Here is a 16,148-nt window from a genome sequence, read left to right as displayed (position 1 = left end):
CTACATGAAGGTTTAATCAGTAGCTGGTGTGAACTACAGTAGGAGCTACTGTGAGCTACAGAGATGACGCTCCTGTATTGGTACACGTCTGGTAAAACACTCACGAACAGTCACCAAATTCAATTCTCCTGTACTCATGTGCTTTAGAAAGATGGTGATATGGAACAAACTACCCAAACACAACACATTATTTTGAAACACAGCTGCTGGATAAGGAAGAGTAAGGTGTGCCTCCCTGAGAGACCTGTGTGACACAGAAAGAACTAACCCAAGAAACAGAGAAAAGAACTCAGATACCAGGATTTAGGCGAGACTGGAGAAGAACACTGTCTCTCCTACTTGTATCAGAGTACTGCGGTGGTGTACCTGTGTTCAGACCTGAAAAGAGGAGTCATCAAGTTAAAAAACAAAACACAACAGAAACAAAAAACCCCACAAAACAAGAAGACTTACATAATCTTTTAATTGCATTATAATTTTGTTGTACACTCTTCAAACAGAAATATCACTTGAAAAGACATCCAGTTCCCTTATTTTGTTGCACTGTACATGTTATGCAAATAAGAGCTGGGGCAGCATACAAAAAAAAATGTTGCTCTGGCTTTTCAAATAATTAGTTGAAAGAAGCAGAAATTTAAACATAGCTGGGAATTTACAGACACAGAAGAACTTTGCAAAAGACTGGTTAAATACAAAACACAGATGCAGAGAAGGGAAGAGAAGCTGGGGAGGAAGACAGACAACAAATTTCCAGTTTGAGGCTGAAGTAGGAAAAAAACCCCTAACAACTGTACACAAGTGTCAACATGCTCAGTATTTACATTCTGAGCATTACCAATGCTACAGACAAGCAATGTACTAAAAAAATAACTTAAAAAAAAGCTATACAATTGTAGTTATAAATACTATGTCTTTAAAACTAGTTAAGTAGTGTAGGCTAAAAAAATGTTCACAGTTACTCTGAAGAGAGCTGTATATATATATATTGCACAGTAGAAAAGTTCATTCAGTATACCATATGTAAACAATTTTTAACTTCTCCTTTGGCAATTTTAGGACTTAAAGGAGTATTTGCTGTGAGCAAAAGCACTTGGGTACAAGGCACATCAAAAGCTTTTAAAGCTGCAAGATAAATCCTTCTGATACTTTCCAGGTAGCGCTGTCATTCTCTTTAGAAAAACATGTACCTATCAATTCAGAACACCACATTTCTACAAGTATAACTCAGAGGTCTGGTGACAAAAACATCAGCTGTTCTTGGCTGTTATTCTACAGTAACAGATTTGGCCAAATTTCTTGGAAAGTCCACCTAGAATGAAGAGACAGACTTTCAGTATATGACAGAGTAATACTGACATTCTGCATTTGAGTTCATTTAGTGAGCTTTTTTTTAGACTTCCTAATGAGTTCTGTTTTATTCTAGACACATTAACACACACAGGAGACTATAGATATGCAGATAATGACTCACTGTTGAATTCATCCTTGCTTCTAAAACCCTCCTAGCAAATACATACTTGTTTTGCAGAGGGTACCTTTCCAAAGCAGTTATCATTATCAAACTAACACACCTAGCCAGTGTCAACAAACTAAGCTGTACAAAGCACTGAACTATTTTAGGTTAAAGTGCAATATCACATTTGAAGATTTAGTTCTCTGAAAAAGTCCTATCTGCACTCTTAACTAATCAAACTAAGCAAATCTTTTTTTTTTTTTTTTTTGAAGGATAGCAATTAAAAAAAATATAAAGCTGAAGAACTGGCATGAAAATGCCATCTCTACCTACCACAGTCACTATAAGCTCCACTATTATCGCAATTCTTTGTCAGATATGCCATGTAACTATTTTACACTGGTAAGAGGAAGTTCAAAACTGCACTAACTGGAGTGTTAAATATAGAAAGCACTTACATCGTATCCTCTGAGAACAGCCAGGTGGAATGAAAGCAACTGGAGAGGAATAACACTCAAGACTCCTTGAAGGCAGTCAACTGTATGAGGCAGCTCAATGGTTTTGTAGGCAAATTTTGAACTTTCTGTGTCTTCTTTAGAACACAGAATGATTGGACGACCCTGAAAATAAAATTTTGCCATGTTAAGTGAAGAGCTGACTTAGAACTCCTTTGAAATACTGATTCACAGCATGCCTGTAGGATGTTAGAAGAGCTTAGGTAGCTAACAAAGACAATGCCAGTCTTGCATAATGACTTTTGCCATTCACTGTTTTGTGAGACTTGAATGTTTTCACCCTGTGGAGTTTTAACTATTCCATTTGCTTCAAAACAAACCAACCAACACAAACTAACCACCTGCATGGAATCAATTTTCATTACTGGTGTTAATCTTTAATGACAACCTACAATGCAGATATAGCATCTTATTCATAACTAATAATTAGAAAAAAATCACCAATACATCCTTTTTTTGAGCAAGCAATACCATGTGCACTATCTCTTTAATTGCATTGGTTAAACAATTTACCTGTCGAGCAGTGACCTGTTGCAAAGCATTCTGGCATTTGGTAAAACAAGGATCCTTCATTATCACCATGATTACAGGCATTTGTTTATCTATTAGGGCTAACGGCCCGTGTTTCAGCTCACCAGCCAGGATACCTTCGGAGTGCATATAGGTGATTTCTTTTATTTTCTAAAAAAAAACCCCAAATACCACCAAATTACTAGTAAATCAGATAAGAAATAAAAGCCACAAGAAGTAAAACACCAAGGCTCTACATCTGCTGCTTAAATACAGACATACAGTATCAAGTTGTCTGTTTTCACTATTAACTAATCTTTGAAAATACCAAAGTTGTCTGATGGGAGTTCTAGCAGGCTGCTGGTGGAAATGGAGCTTGCCCATGCACATGCATTTGCAGATAAATAAATGGAGTAATCAACAGGAACTGTAAGAACAAATGTCCAGCACAACCTTAGCTAATGCAGTCTACCTTTAACATATCAAACTTCTGTCAGAGATGGATGTGTCCATTCCACCAGAACGTTCATAGCATAATTTATGTTTCCTGCATGAGCATCTGATCTGAACATCATCAGCACATTGTGTTTTTCTGATGTTATTTTCAAAAGGGTCAGTATTTTAAATTGTTTGGTTTTAAAATAAACTCATTAAACACTTCATTTATTATGTGAAAGAAACAAGAAACTGATACTGTATCCAAGTTCATCTTATGTATGTGTTCAATTCAACAGGACTAAATGCTCTTAGTTATAGATAGCAGTTTTACTGCAGCAGAATTAACTTGTAATGAAATATTAGAAATAAACTATGTTGCAGAAGCCACAAAAGCTCATTTTAAATAACATTCAACAGTATTAAGGGGTTCCTACCAGAGCTCCTTCCAGACAAGTGGCATAATTATATCCACGACCCATAACCAGCAATGATCTTTGTTTGTACAGTTCAAGAGCCAAATCATGTATCTTCTCATCCAAGGACAAGACTTCTTTAATCATCTCTATGGGGCACATAAAAAGCACATATATGAAACTTTTTTAATTGGAAAAAATAGTTTGCTTGTAGTAGGATGTTCTAGTGATTTATTAGAGCAAAAACGCTTAAGATAATTCAACCATTAACTTCGCATCTTTGCAACTCTGACTGCAGTTTAAGGATGTTTTCTGCAGCCCTATTTACAATAAGAACTTTAAAGCAACTATTAGTTTAACCAGTGTTCATACATCCCGTTTATATTTCTAAAGGAAGTTGTGAACATCCTTTTTAAAGTCACCTTGAACTAGTTTCCTTTTATCCATCGTGATTTAAAGTGAAAGGCTTCAACCATTTCAAATTATCAATTTAGGAAATCAAGTAATACTTCTCATACAAAACTATCTTCTTGTAATTAGAAAACCCAAACCATGAAAATTCTGATCTTCTTGCCAACTTTGTTGAAAAGGTACTTGTAAAACTGGCAATTAATGCAGAAACTAAAATTTTTCTTATACTGTCTACCTTTCAGGAGGAGGGGGAGAGTGAAATTTAAATAAGGAACAAACATCCCAGAGTAGTTTGGGCCCCTCACTACAAGAAGGATGCTGAGGTGCTGGAGCGTGTCCAAAGAAGGGCAACGAAGCTGGGGGGTCTGGAGCACAAGTCTGATGGGGAACGGCTGAGGGAACTGGGGTTGTTTAGTCTAGAGAAGAGGAGGCTGAGGGGAGACCTTATCGCTCTCTACAACTACCTGAAAGGGGGTTGTGGCGATGAGGGTGTTGGTCTCTTCTCCCAAGTAACCAGCGACAAGACGAGAGGAAATGGCCTCAAGTTATGCCAGGGGAGGTTTAGATTGGATATTAGGAAAAATTTCTTCACCGGGAGGGTGGTCAAGCATTGGAACAGGCTGCCCAGGGAGGTGGTGGAGTCGCCACCTCTGGAAGTGTTCAAAAAACGTGTGGATGTGGCGCTTCAAGTCATGGTTTAGGGAACATGGTGGCGCTGGATTAATGGTTGGACTTGATGACCTTGAAGGTCCTTTCCAACCTTAGTGATTCTGTGATTTTATATTGCCCATTAAACAACATCATCTATCCCTCCTCAAACCCAAAATATCAATATACCTGGCAATGACTTTAGTCCACTAATGATTTCCTGTCTCCTCTTCTGCAAGGAAATTCTGTCTTCAGACATCATTAGACCAAACATTACAAGAGACACGAATTGGCTAGTATAAGCCTGCAGACAAAAAAAAAAAAAAAAAATTTAGCAGCTAAGTCTGCAGACAGTTAGTATGATCTCAGTTTGAAGTGCTACAATTAAAACTTTAATTGGATTCCACACAGGTGAAGTATGAAAGTCAAACACTGAACATCAATTACCTTTGTGCTTGCCACACCTATCTCAGGTCCTGCATTGATATGTACACCACAGTCCGTCTCCCTGGATATTGAGCTTCCAACTGTGTTGGTGATGCCAACTGTGAGAGCACGACGTTCTTTACAATACCTCAAGGCCATAAGCGTATCTGCAGTTTCACCTGCAAAACATTTACATCTTGACTTCAGGTTGACAGAGGATAGTAATGATTCCTGAAAAGCACAAAATTCTATGCAAGTGTGTTCTAAATAACTGCATCCACACTTACACAATGCAAAATGCAACTGAAAACAATCTTGCAGCACTCGCTCATTGTCTATATATTTGAATCAAGTCTGAAAAAACTTTCATTCAAGACAAATCCGGCCCATTAGCCATCATCTTCCTTTGCAACATGCAGAAACTAACAAATCATTGGCTTTTTGTATTTCTCTACAGTTTTTACTCAACTGAAGGCAAACAGTAAAAGCAGCCCACCTGACTGACTTATAAAAAAGCACACGTCATCTCTGAATACAGGTGTGTTTCTATCCAGGAAGTCACTAGCAAGTTCCACCATCACTGGTAATTCAGTTAATTCTTCCAATACTTGTCGAGTCTGTATTCAAGCAGCACACAATATTTGTTAATATTGCCACCCGTAAGAGTCTTGACACCTTAAGGGTGAGAGATAATCTAAATGGATTCTTGTTACAAACGTTGGTAAGTACAGCTCACCAGGGCTTTAAAAACCAAGGTGAAAAAACAGTTAATTTCTAGCATTGGAGGTAACAGCATTGGAGCATTAATACCAAATGTGGTACAAAGGAAAACTAAATAAAAGGGCAAGATCCCTCAATGAAAGGCAAAGTTTGAGATACAGAAGAAAAAGCAGATGAAGAGCTGTTGCCTAAAAACAGAACTAGGAGTTACAGATGCATTTCAGCTAAGGCTGAACATACAGCTACTGCGGCGTGGTAACTGGTCCCACAGCCAATAATGATCAATCTTCGGCATCTTCTGATTTCTTTCAAGTGATCCTTCAGCCCCCCCAGCAGAACTGTAAGCAAACAAGCAAGCATATATCAATGGCGTATTTTATTTTCCAGTTAATATATTCAAAATTTGCAGGCTTAGTGCAACTTGAGCACCTGTTCCGAGTTACCTGTGCTGCTCTCGAAGTTCACTCTGCCTCTCATCGTATTGACAACTGATTCCGGTTGTTCAAAAATTTCCTTTTGCATGAATGCACTGAAGTTACCTGTTTAGGAAAACATTGCATGGTAATGCTTAGGTACGTGGTTTGTTATCTCAAGTCTATTACAGTTACAAAGAGACTAGTCTTAGATGATCTGTGGTAGCAAGCTAATTTAAGTTGACTTTGTTAGCTTAAACAAAAACTTAGGAATAGGCGAGAAGAAAGGAGGGACTGGTAGTACTCTATTAGATTGGTTTCATTTCCCAACACTGAGAAAGTAATTGAATTCCTTTTTAAAGAAACTTCTCTATTCCATTTCAGTTCTTAGTTTACAGTCAAAGTTTGCCAACAACTACAACAACATGTTAACATTATTTATATTTTCACTCAATATTGAGGTGAATAGGAGAATCTAGGATTCTTCCAAGGCTAAAAATGGGTAGGGTCCTATACTGCCCATCTTTCCTTGGTCTTAAAGCTTAGAATTGCCATCTCCCAGTACAAAGAGCCTAAATATCAGGTCATTTTCACAACAAATTAGCAGTTTTCTGCTTTATCTGTTACACAAACAGTCAGTAATTATCCATCTTTGATGATACTTGTTTACAGATGTTTCATCCCACCTTTCATGATTTGCTGCAATTCCATCTGCAAGGTTTGGATAGCCCGGGAAGGATCATCACTAGCTGAACGCTCAAGACGGTGAATTGAAAGCTTCCCATCAGTTACTGCTGCAATGTCATCATCTTCTAAGAAAATTACTCTGTTGGTGTGCTCAATGATAGCACTACAGAAAAAACAGAAGCAAGACAAACCTGACATGTCAGTAAGAGTTGGTAGCAGCACTCCTCAAAGCAATTAAATATGCCACACTGCACTTCCAGCCCCTTTCTATCTTCCTTTTGGACATAACTACAGATAGAGCCATCTTAAAGGAAATGGCTCCATCTGCTGCTCCTCCTGCACTCTCACAGGAACCCAGAGCAGAAGGCTCATGAACCACAGCATCTTGCATCAGCAAGTTCCTGCCAATCTGATCCTGCTTTCCAGGGTCTCTGATGGACCCCTAAGGTCAGGATCTTACTTCCGAGAGACACAAATACGTACGTGATGTCCAGGTTCCTGCTATCAAACTTAGCAGGATACCACCGTTTCCTCCTCTGATAGCTGGATTAAAACGCTATTAAAACGCTATTAAAACGCTAAAGACTTACCTATAGTCTTCCCAAATACTTGGCTAATAGTGTCTGTTTGTACCCAACTTACCTTCCTACACTGGATTTATTTTACATAGAGGTTGGTAATTGGAAGATATTTACAGTTCCAATGTTCACGTCAAGCCTCCAGATTTTTCAAGTACCTTAGCCTGTGGGCTTTATGAAGTTACCTGGATTAGAAGGTATTCTATCAGAAGACAATTGTACAGCAGCAAGATAGCGCAAGACTTCCAAAACTCTCTCACTTCTAAACAAGAACAGTGTTTTGAGAAGTGTTTAAGTACTTTTACTACCTTGCATCCGAAGCGAAGAAAAATTCTACTGCTTTATCCCCAACAGCATGAAGGCAGGTAGAGCTGTCCAGTCTTTTCATTCGTGAATTGCATATGTTCTTCACATTCTCAATGTTGCCTATTAAAGAAATAAGACACTTCAAATGCAAAACCAGATCTGTTAAAGTTAGAGATTACAGACTATACAGGTTCAAGGTATCAACAGTTACACAAGTATTTGGCGGGGGGGAACAGGGGGGAACGACACGAGTTTTACATGAACTACGCATTCTGTAGTATAAAATTAGAATATCCTCAGCTAAGAAGCTATTTGGGGCATCAGCTGGTTGTTTTATAGTACAAAGACCAATTAACCTAATTTCTAATCATAAAGTAACAATGATTTTAGCTCTTAGAAATAATGCAATTGGATTTCTCAACTTACATGTTCTATATAAAACAGGAATCTGTTCAGTGGACAGCTTGTACTTGCTTCTAACCCCAATGAGCAAAGGGCTCCCTCTCCTGCAATGGAAAAATACACAAGTTTATAAAGAGAAAGGTGCATACAAAGAAGTCAAAGGACATCTCTGAAGTTGAAAGACAATATCCCATGTAACGTCCTAAATAGGAAGATCCTCCTCAACCCTGATCCTAAAGCCGTTTTATATAAAGCTTGGTTTGTTTCTGTAAGATTTGCCAAATATTATTACATGAATAAGCACCATATGCTTAGGTGTTTCTTTGCCCACAAACTACACCCAGGTAGAGGAAAATATGTATGAACTAGTTGGTTTCCTTCCAGTAATCACAAAACAGCTTAGCACACCGTTTTAGAACACCGTTTTTAAACAAACCCTACTCTGCCTCTGAAGTGAGCCAGCAATAAGCTCTAGCACTCTTTACTATTGAAATACTGTTCCACCCTTTAGCTTTTTAAACTCAGAAATGTCAACTGCACCTCTGAAACTGTAGAATATTAAGATAATTTTTAATTATATGTGTCACGTGCCATACTGAAGAGCTTATAAAAAAAAAACGTATCTCACAGGAATAAGAGAGTCGTTCACTCCCCCAACACTTCAGATTACAAATTTAGCTTCTCTTAATCCCCTCAATCCTAAAAACCCAAACCTGAACCACATATAGAATAGCTCATTTCAGATACGTTCTCCAGTTAGAGTGATGGTACAGCTGGCTTTTTCACAATTTTAATATAGTCCTATTTTAGGCCACTGAAGCAATGTGCTTTTGGGTTGTAGTATAAAAGAATCTTTATTCCCACTGCTACTTCACTTGCTACTTTAATGTCTTTACATTTCCTGAAAGTTGTCTTCCAAGTCATAAGTAACAGTAGAACTTACACAAAAGAAAACTCCTAAACACTATGACAGCTATAAAACACTATTTGTATAATCTATTAGTATGATGGCATTTTAGCCAACTTGAACATACTTCTCTCAGTCTTTATTCAATGTGAAGGAAAATTGAACCGCACCCTTTCCCTCTCCTTTTATATATAGGAGGAATGTTAGCACACTCCTAGTAACTTTAGAAACAGAAGGTACACTGAGCTCCTTTATTGCCACACTGCACTGTAGTAGATAACAGGACAGACTAAGGGAATGAGCTGTCAATGGTACATTCTTCTGAGCATCTCATTTGCACAATCTCCAACCAAAAGTGTATTTGCATGAGGCAAGAAAACATCATCTGATTACTTTTCACTACTGTTTTTGCATTCTCAAAAAGTAAGTAGTCACAGCTAATTTATTAAACAAAACCAAGTTCAAGATTATAGAGAACCAACACAAGCCTCTGGAAGTTCTGTGACCTACAGTCAGTACAGTTCAAATTAAGTTATATTTAACAGTCAGCTGAAGAGACGCTCAGCAGAGTTTTGCAGCTCTTCACAAGGATTCCACTAGTGCAGCTATCTACCTTCTGAGTTTGTGTTAGTTGAGCACTTTAAACATCCATATTCTAGGTTGTTGGTTTGTGGTTTGTTTTTTTTTTAAGAGATGTTAGCTTTTTTTTTTTGACCTAGAAAAGCATGAATTATGTATAAAATGGACTTCTACTAACCTGGTAGCAACAGCTTCACCTGGGTAATGGATACTCTTGAAAACCAATGCAAAAGCACCTTCCTGGAAACCATGCAAACAGAAGAGAAAAAGAAAAAAGAACTCCTAAACAACTTATCTCCATTAGTTGCATCTCTTTAAACTGGGGCCCCTCTTCCTGAGGAGGCTGTGAAGGAAAGTTCTTTACTACTATCAGGAATCTCTTCCTGGAGGGCAGACCGCACCTTTAAAGGAATTGGTCAGGGAGCAGAAGAAGCTAACATGCATGTAACAGTGCAACAGCTGAACGAGCAGGAAGTGAGCACTTAGCCTCTCTTTATAAATAAAAACAATACCTTCTAATGCAAGCGTTAAGAAAGTGTCCGAGATGTTACTGGTAATCAACGTGAAGACTGTTAGACATTTACTTTTAGTAAGACTTTTAATAATAATGTGCATGTAGCTGGATTTTATTATGCGTTTTCAGCTAAAATTCTGGAGTTTAAGCAGCAAATTCTCACTAATGTATTAAAAAAACCCCACACCAAGAAAAAAGCAAAATCCACAATGCAAGAACAAAAACAGGAACACAAAATCAACCATTCTACTGTATCCTGCAAACTTGAGGAGTATTCCAAAAGCAAAAGCCCCACAACCTTGCAAACAGACAACCAATGGTAACATTCACTCCGCTCCCAGGGACTCCAGTCTGAGACTACTCTGCTCTTCTGTGGTCAGGTGAAGGCTGCACCACTATTCCCTCTTGGCCCACACAGACCTTTATTTGGTATGTATTCCAGTCCTGCTCTAGGGAAATCCCAGAGAGCTGCTTTAGAGAGGAGAAAGGGGAGCTGAAAAGAGCGTAAGAAACTGCAGGAAGGGGAGGGAAAGCATCTGCCCCAAGACTAGGGGAAGAAACAAAACAAACTTTCTCCAAGTTTGCAAAGCATCTATCGAAGTTTTTAAATGTTCACATACTAAGTAACAGTAGATTCCCACTTCGCAGTTTGGGAACCAGCTACGCCATGAATCAGTACAGCTAGTTAGATCTACTTCCAAATCTGTGGGCCAAGGCATACTATTAGACATACTTGAATCACAGCAGTGTTTTAACATGATCAAAATAGCCTTCAAGAACACGCTGCCCTTTATGAGAGATTTCAACCTCCAGAGGCTCCTACATTTTTTTTTAATTAAACTGCTTCATTAAAAAAACTGTGATAGCCTGTTGCTTTAAAAAAAAACAACAACAAACAAAAACCACTGCTAATGCAGTTTAAAAATCTACCATTGAAAAACCTTTGAAGTTTCCAAAATTTTAATCTCATTTCTTGGTCTATTAAGCATTGTTTAGAGGCCAAAAAGCATTAGTTACAGCACTTTCTAAAGACTCCTGCAAAGGATCTAAATGCATAAATGCGGAATATTACACAAGCCCACAAACAGCTTATACTGTAGTACAGGAAAAAAGGAACATCCCACTTACCAACTGTTGAATAACTCTTTCCACCAAGGCTGAAAAACTGGTGTCCTCACTCTCTCTGTTGTCATACATGTATTTGATCAATTTGGGGATTGTTTCTGTATCCGTTTCAGATTCAAATTCATAGCCTTTGCTCTCCTGAAATATCATATAAAAGAGTAAAAAGGGTTTTCATCCTCAGGCAAGAAACACTGAGGAGCTTTTCAGCTGTTTCCCAACAGAAACTGCACAGTAAGACAGACTGCTTGGAGCACTACACTGGACTAGTGGATATATATCACTATAGACAAAATATAAAGACATACTTTTCATAGCTTACTCTTTCAGAAATACTGTAATAAGACATGTATTAAGACTTGCTTAGCATCTGTCAAGCAACAAGAGACAGGAGGGAGACTCCACACACCCTCTCAACAACGAGAACTCAAATTGCTCAACAATTTGAGCACAAATTGCTACTCTACTCATAAGTACTTTGCATTTAGGATTGCAAGAACATATTGCACTTCACCAGCTCCCGCATATCTTTATTAGGCAGACTCCCTCACACTACTATTTTATAGATGATATTACAAAACTTGAATTGAGATTCCAACAAAGCCATGAAAGATCCACTGTTAGTTGGTGGACCGCTTACTTTATAGTTTTAGAATCAAGTTGCCACAGACTCACCAGAAATTTTCTCAGGTCCTTATAATTTGTGATGATTCCATTATGGATAACAACGAATTCTAAAAGGAAAAAAAAATATAAACATCAGTAATAGAAAATAAAAGATATTTAACTCAGAACACAAAATTAGAGGGAAAAAGGCTTAGAAGTACACTAGAAACTAGCTGGTACAGCTTTCAGACCAGACAGTTTATCATAACGTGGACAACAGAAATTCTGTTACAAATTCTGAAGGCATACAAAGGTTTTTCCAAATCATCAAGACACAGGTTTAAACTACACCAAGCCATTTCAAGTGAAAAACGAGATGAAATCTCCCTTCTCCAGCCCAGACAATACTGATGCCTTTTAAAGTCTTACTTTTTAAAAACAACAATGTTGTCCTTTGACTAACCTGCATCAATTTTCAGAAAACAGATGTCATTAGTCTTTTACAGCGTTACTTTAGCCTCAGAAGAGGCTATTTTATTGTACAAGTGTCTAACCTAGATAGAATAGCAACAGCTTAGCCCTAATATACAAAATAGATGCCATGATGCTAGTAAGAAGAGAGTACATATGTAATATGTGGGTTCAACCATTTCAGATTCATACAGTTCCAGAGTGCCGCAAAAACTACATACCATTTCTTTTATCTGATCTCTGAGGGTGACTGTTTATGGCACTTGGTACTCCATGGGTCGCCCAGCGAGTATGAGCAATTCCAAAATGTGTTTCAAAATCTGCTTTTGAATCCAGGTCATCTTGTTCTATACACAAGAAATTCAGTTTACCAAATATTTACATTTGAGTTTCTCTCACACACACATAACACAACTAGTAAAACACTAAGAGAATTGCTGCAGGTAAAAATCTAAAAGTTATCTTCTGGCTTTCTTTTAAACGATTTCCTTTCTTGACATTACACTTCAGACAGTTCAAGCTACGACGATTAAAACTTTGTTTGCCAAGACTTGAGCATTTTTCAGCCAATACTAACAGCTAGGCTAACAAACCACATTACTACAAATTATACTGTAAGCATATTAAAACACAACTTCAGTTCTTCACAGATGGAAGCACTGCATAAAGCAGATTGTGATGACAGCCAGATGCTTAAATGCTCATAAATTCTGTCAGAGTCCATGTTCCGACATTTCAGCTACCAAGCACAAAAATCATCCGAGTAAAGCATCAAGGAAGCCCAGATCTTGACCAAAGACGCAAATAAGAGAAGAAAGAGTAGACTGATAATTTCACAGCACCACACCTGAGGATCCACTTGCTTTTCAAGTGCAGATTTGGGGGTCACAATTTAACTGCCATTGGATTACACACTGCAGTTATTTCTGGTACAAAATCATAACTGGAATTTAATGGTCTGACTTTCTGCCGAGATGCAGATGATACCTCAGTGGGAGGCCAAAGTAAAGGGATAATTTTTAAGACACTTACTGTACAACTCTTCTTCCAGGGCCTTTACTTTTCCTCTTTTCTTAACTAGTTTGATGAACCTTTCTTTATCTTCATTATTGTTTCCATCAATTGCCACTCCTACAGCACAGGACAGTCACAAGTGTTATTTAAAGCATGAAATACACTGGATTAAAAAAACAGGCTGAGAAAATACAGAGAAGCACACACTAGTGAAACAATTATTTTAAAATTATCTTTCAAAGGGCTATACTTAAAGTCACTAGACCTGTGCATGTTCAAATCAAACTAGATGAAGTCTATATCCACTGCATAGACGAAAATATACATAAGCCATCTCAAATTTTGCTTGAGGATAGATTGGTATTTGCCCGATAAAATTAGCCAACTCAAATTTAAAGACAAGTTTAATCTTCCTCATCATTTCACTGGAACTCACATGCACAAAAAAGGCTAGATGACCCTGCAGGGAGGTCATCTTCCTCCCACAGTCTTTGCTTTGCTTGTGTGTACTAAACCTCAAGCACCACCTGATTACAGAGCTAAACACATAATTTAAAGTCCTGAGTAAAGTTGAAGAAGAAACTCCAAGAATCAAGGTAATTAGTTCTGATCTTTTAATCTGCAGGGTAAAAAAAAAAAAATTAAAAAAAAAAAATCCAACACACAGAAGTTAAAAGTACCCAAAAGTCACATACATACCTATAGGTTGCTAAAATTAATTTGTTGAGTTAGTTTACTTACCTGCAGAGTCATATCCTCTGTATTCCAGCCTCTGTAATCCTTTTATCAGGGTTTCAAATATTTCCTTCCGTGTCCGAGGCACTCTGTAGTTTAGATAAGCAAAAATTCCTGTTTAAAGAGAAAAGGGGAAGGGGGGGAAAAAAAAGAAGCAAAGATTTTTTTTTTTAGAGTTTGCATCCCTTCAGACTCAACTTAAAACCCATTGAAACTAGTATCACAGAGAGGCCCTAGGGGGACCCAACCTCCCCTTTAGTACAATTCTTCCTACTGGGTTCTTAAGTGGAAAGTGTTAAAATACAATAAAGGAACCAAGGACCCTCATTTTCACCACGCAAACAGATAAACTTTCTTGGCCAGTTTTGCTCTCCTTATGTTACCCACCAAGAGTTAAACAGCTGAGAGAGTTTAAAAAGAATTCTACTTTTCATGAAAACCGCAGCTGAAAATGGGAACATTGTGATCTACTTCATATCCAGATCTAAAACTAGACATTGAAAGAAGGAATATATTCACCAGTACTAACACAAGGAGACTTTTGTAATCAAAGTTACGGCCTTAAATACCCAACGGGTAGGTACTAGGCACAAGATGTATTTCTGAAAGGCTCCAGCTTAATCCCATATATGAGAGTCACTTCAGCAGGAAGAGAACAGAGAAGAAAACATAAAGAGAGGGCAGAAGTCAAAAGGATAGGACAATAAAAAAAAGAAACAGAAGATACAAAAACAGGGTCACCCAAAAAAACAAGCATTTACCCTTTGCGCTGCCTGAACACAAAGCTGCCTGCCAAACCCAACTCAACAGACATATAAGATCCATTTGTTTGCCCCGTGTTACTGAGGTCAACTCTTACAGAGACATCATAGGAAAGACGTGAACTCACTCCTTGCCTACTCGGCAAACAGAGCCTGGCAGAGTCTGCAAGTCTGATCCTTCTTCTCTTGAATAGGCCAGTCATCAACCAAGAAGAGGCTTTTTTAGTTTTTGCGTTGGTTCTCCCCACTCTCCCACACAGACTTTTTTTTTATTTTAAGGCAAAAGTACACAAGTGTTTTTTCATTAAGCGGACTTTGAGGGATGTTGCTTTATCTTTAGAAAAGGTGTAATAAAAAGGTCACCTGCAAAGGAAAACACAACCATTCCTTTTCTCTGCCCACTGCTCTTCCTGAGACTTCTGCATTTATAAGGATAGATTAGGCCCTTTTATTAACTCTTGCAAATCTGTGCCCCAATAAAACAGAAACGTCTAATTTCTCTGTTTCAACATTTTCTCCAAGCAACAAGTCAGGACTGGAGACCACAGTTAGCAAAAACCAGACTTTAAGAGCTCAACAGATAAGCTGTTCAGACAAGCAAGCATTTTAAACAGAGAAAGCCTTTGTTGAAATTTAACACCCTCTTCCCCTTCAATTAAGGCTTTTGAACTGTAAATGGCTGTAGTGAAGAAGCTGTTATAACAATACACCAATAAATGTCCCTTATAAATATTATTGTCAATTTGGTTACTCCACTGGTTTTAAGCCATCAATACTGTTGATTTGACAGTGAGACTAAGAGACTATAACGTTGGTCACTGAATTGATCTTGGAAGGATAAAAGGGTGGAAAATGCTCTTCTGCTGCAGAAGTGAAATTTATGAGGAGCCTAGCCTAATTATTTCTAGTGTTCAACATTAACGGAGATATCAAGACAACAGTTGCATTTAAAGAGGTATTTGGGAATTTGAACAGCTAAATACTGTTTTTCTTTGACGCTTTGAAAAATAATGCCTTCAGTTATATACAGTCACCTTAGACTGAGAGCTTGTTGATCATTTTTCCAGACAGATATTTACCGTTCTCTGGCACTAACCACAAACCTCAAGAGCAGCATTCTTCAATTTCTTCAATGCGAATTTCTCAACATCATTCCAAAACATTGCTACACACCTAATTTCAGATCCAGCTCTACTTTCTAGGCCAGATTTCACAATATACTTAAGAAGCATCAGCCGTGTATGTTCCACGTGGCATCTTTGACTACACAGAGCTCCAGGAAAAATCTTCCTTCGGGACCATCCTTACAATGCTACCAGTGTGCTGCAATTGTTAAAAAGACCCTTGTTTCCAGGGAACTCCAGCTGTGCTTCCACACACGTGAATCAGAAGACGCAGAAGTCACCAGAGGCCATTTACAATGAAATCAATAGCTGCAGCCTGACTTCTCAAGGAATATATTATAAACTCTTTCAGTTAAGGGAAATAAATCTTACTCTCAGCACCGCTTCTCTAGTAC

At 38.0% G+C, this 16,148-nt stretch overlaps 1 protein-coding gene across 1 annotated transcript; it reads right to left on the bottom strand.

Annotated features, from left to right (window-relative positions):
* Nucleotides 1–1,264: 1,264 nt before the first annotated feature.
* On the bottom strand, nt 1,265–15,792 carry GFPT2 (glutamine-fructose-6-phosphate transaminase 2; the record flags this gene model as incomplete). Its single annotated transcript, XM_082005944.1, has 19 exons — nt 1,265–1,309; nt 1,912–2,073; nt 2,482–2,649; nt 3,351–3,478; nt 4,578–4,692; nt 4,836–4,993; nt 5,311–5,431; nt 5,775–5,872; nt 5,978–6,073; nt 6,634–6,797; nt 7,521–7,638; nt 7,945–8,024; nt 9,585–9,646; nt 11,049–11,183; nt 11,718–11,776; nt 12,341–12,466; nt 13,152–13,250; nt 13,875–13,982; nt 15,726–15,792. The coding sequence occupies 19 exons, from the start codon at nt 15,790–15,792 to the stop codon at nt 1,265–1,267; spliced, it is 2,109 nt and encodes a 702-aa protein (XP_081862070.1).
* Nucleotides 15,793–16,148: the final 356 nt, after the last annotated feature.

This window comes from Phaethon aethereus, assembly GCF_964289735.1.
Source record: "Phaethon aethereus genome assembly, chromosome: 14".
Lineage (NCBI taxonomy): Eukaryota > Metazoa > Chordata > Aves > Phaethontiformes > Phaethontidae > Phaethon > Phaethon aethereus.
The sequence above is the reverse complement of the archived record's forward strand: the minus strand, read 5'-3'. Positions and strand labels throughout refer to the sequence as shown.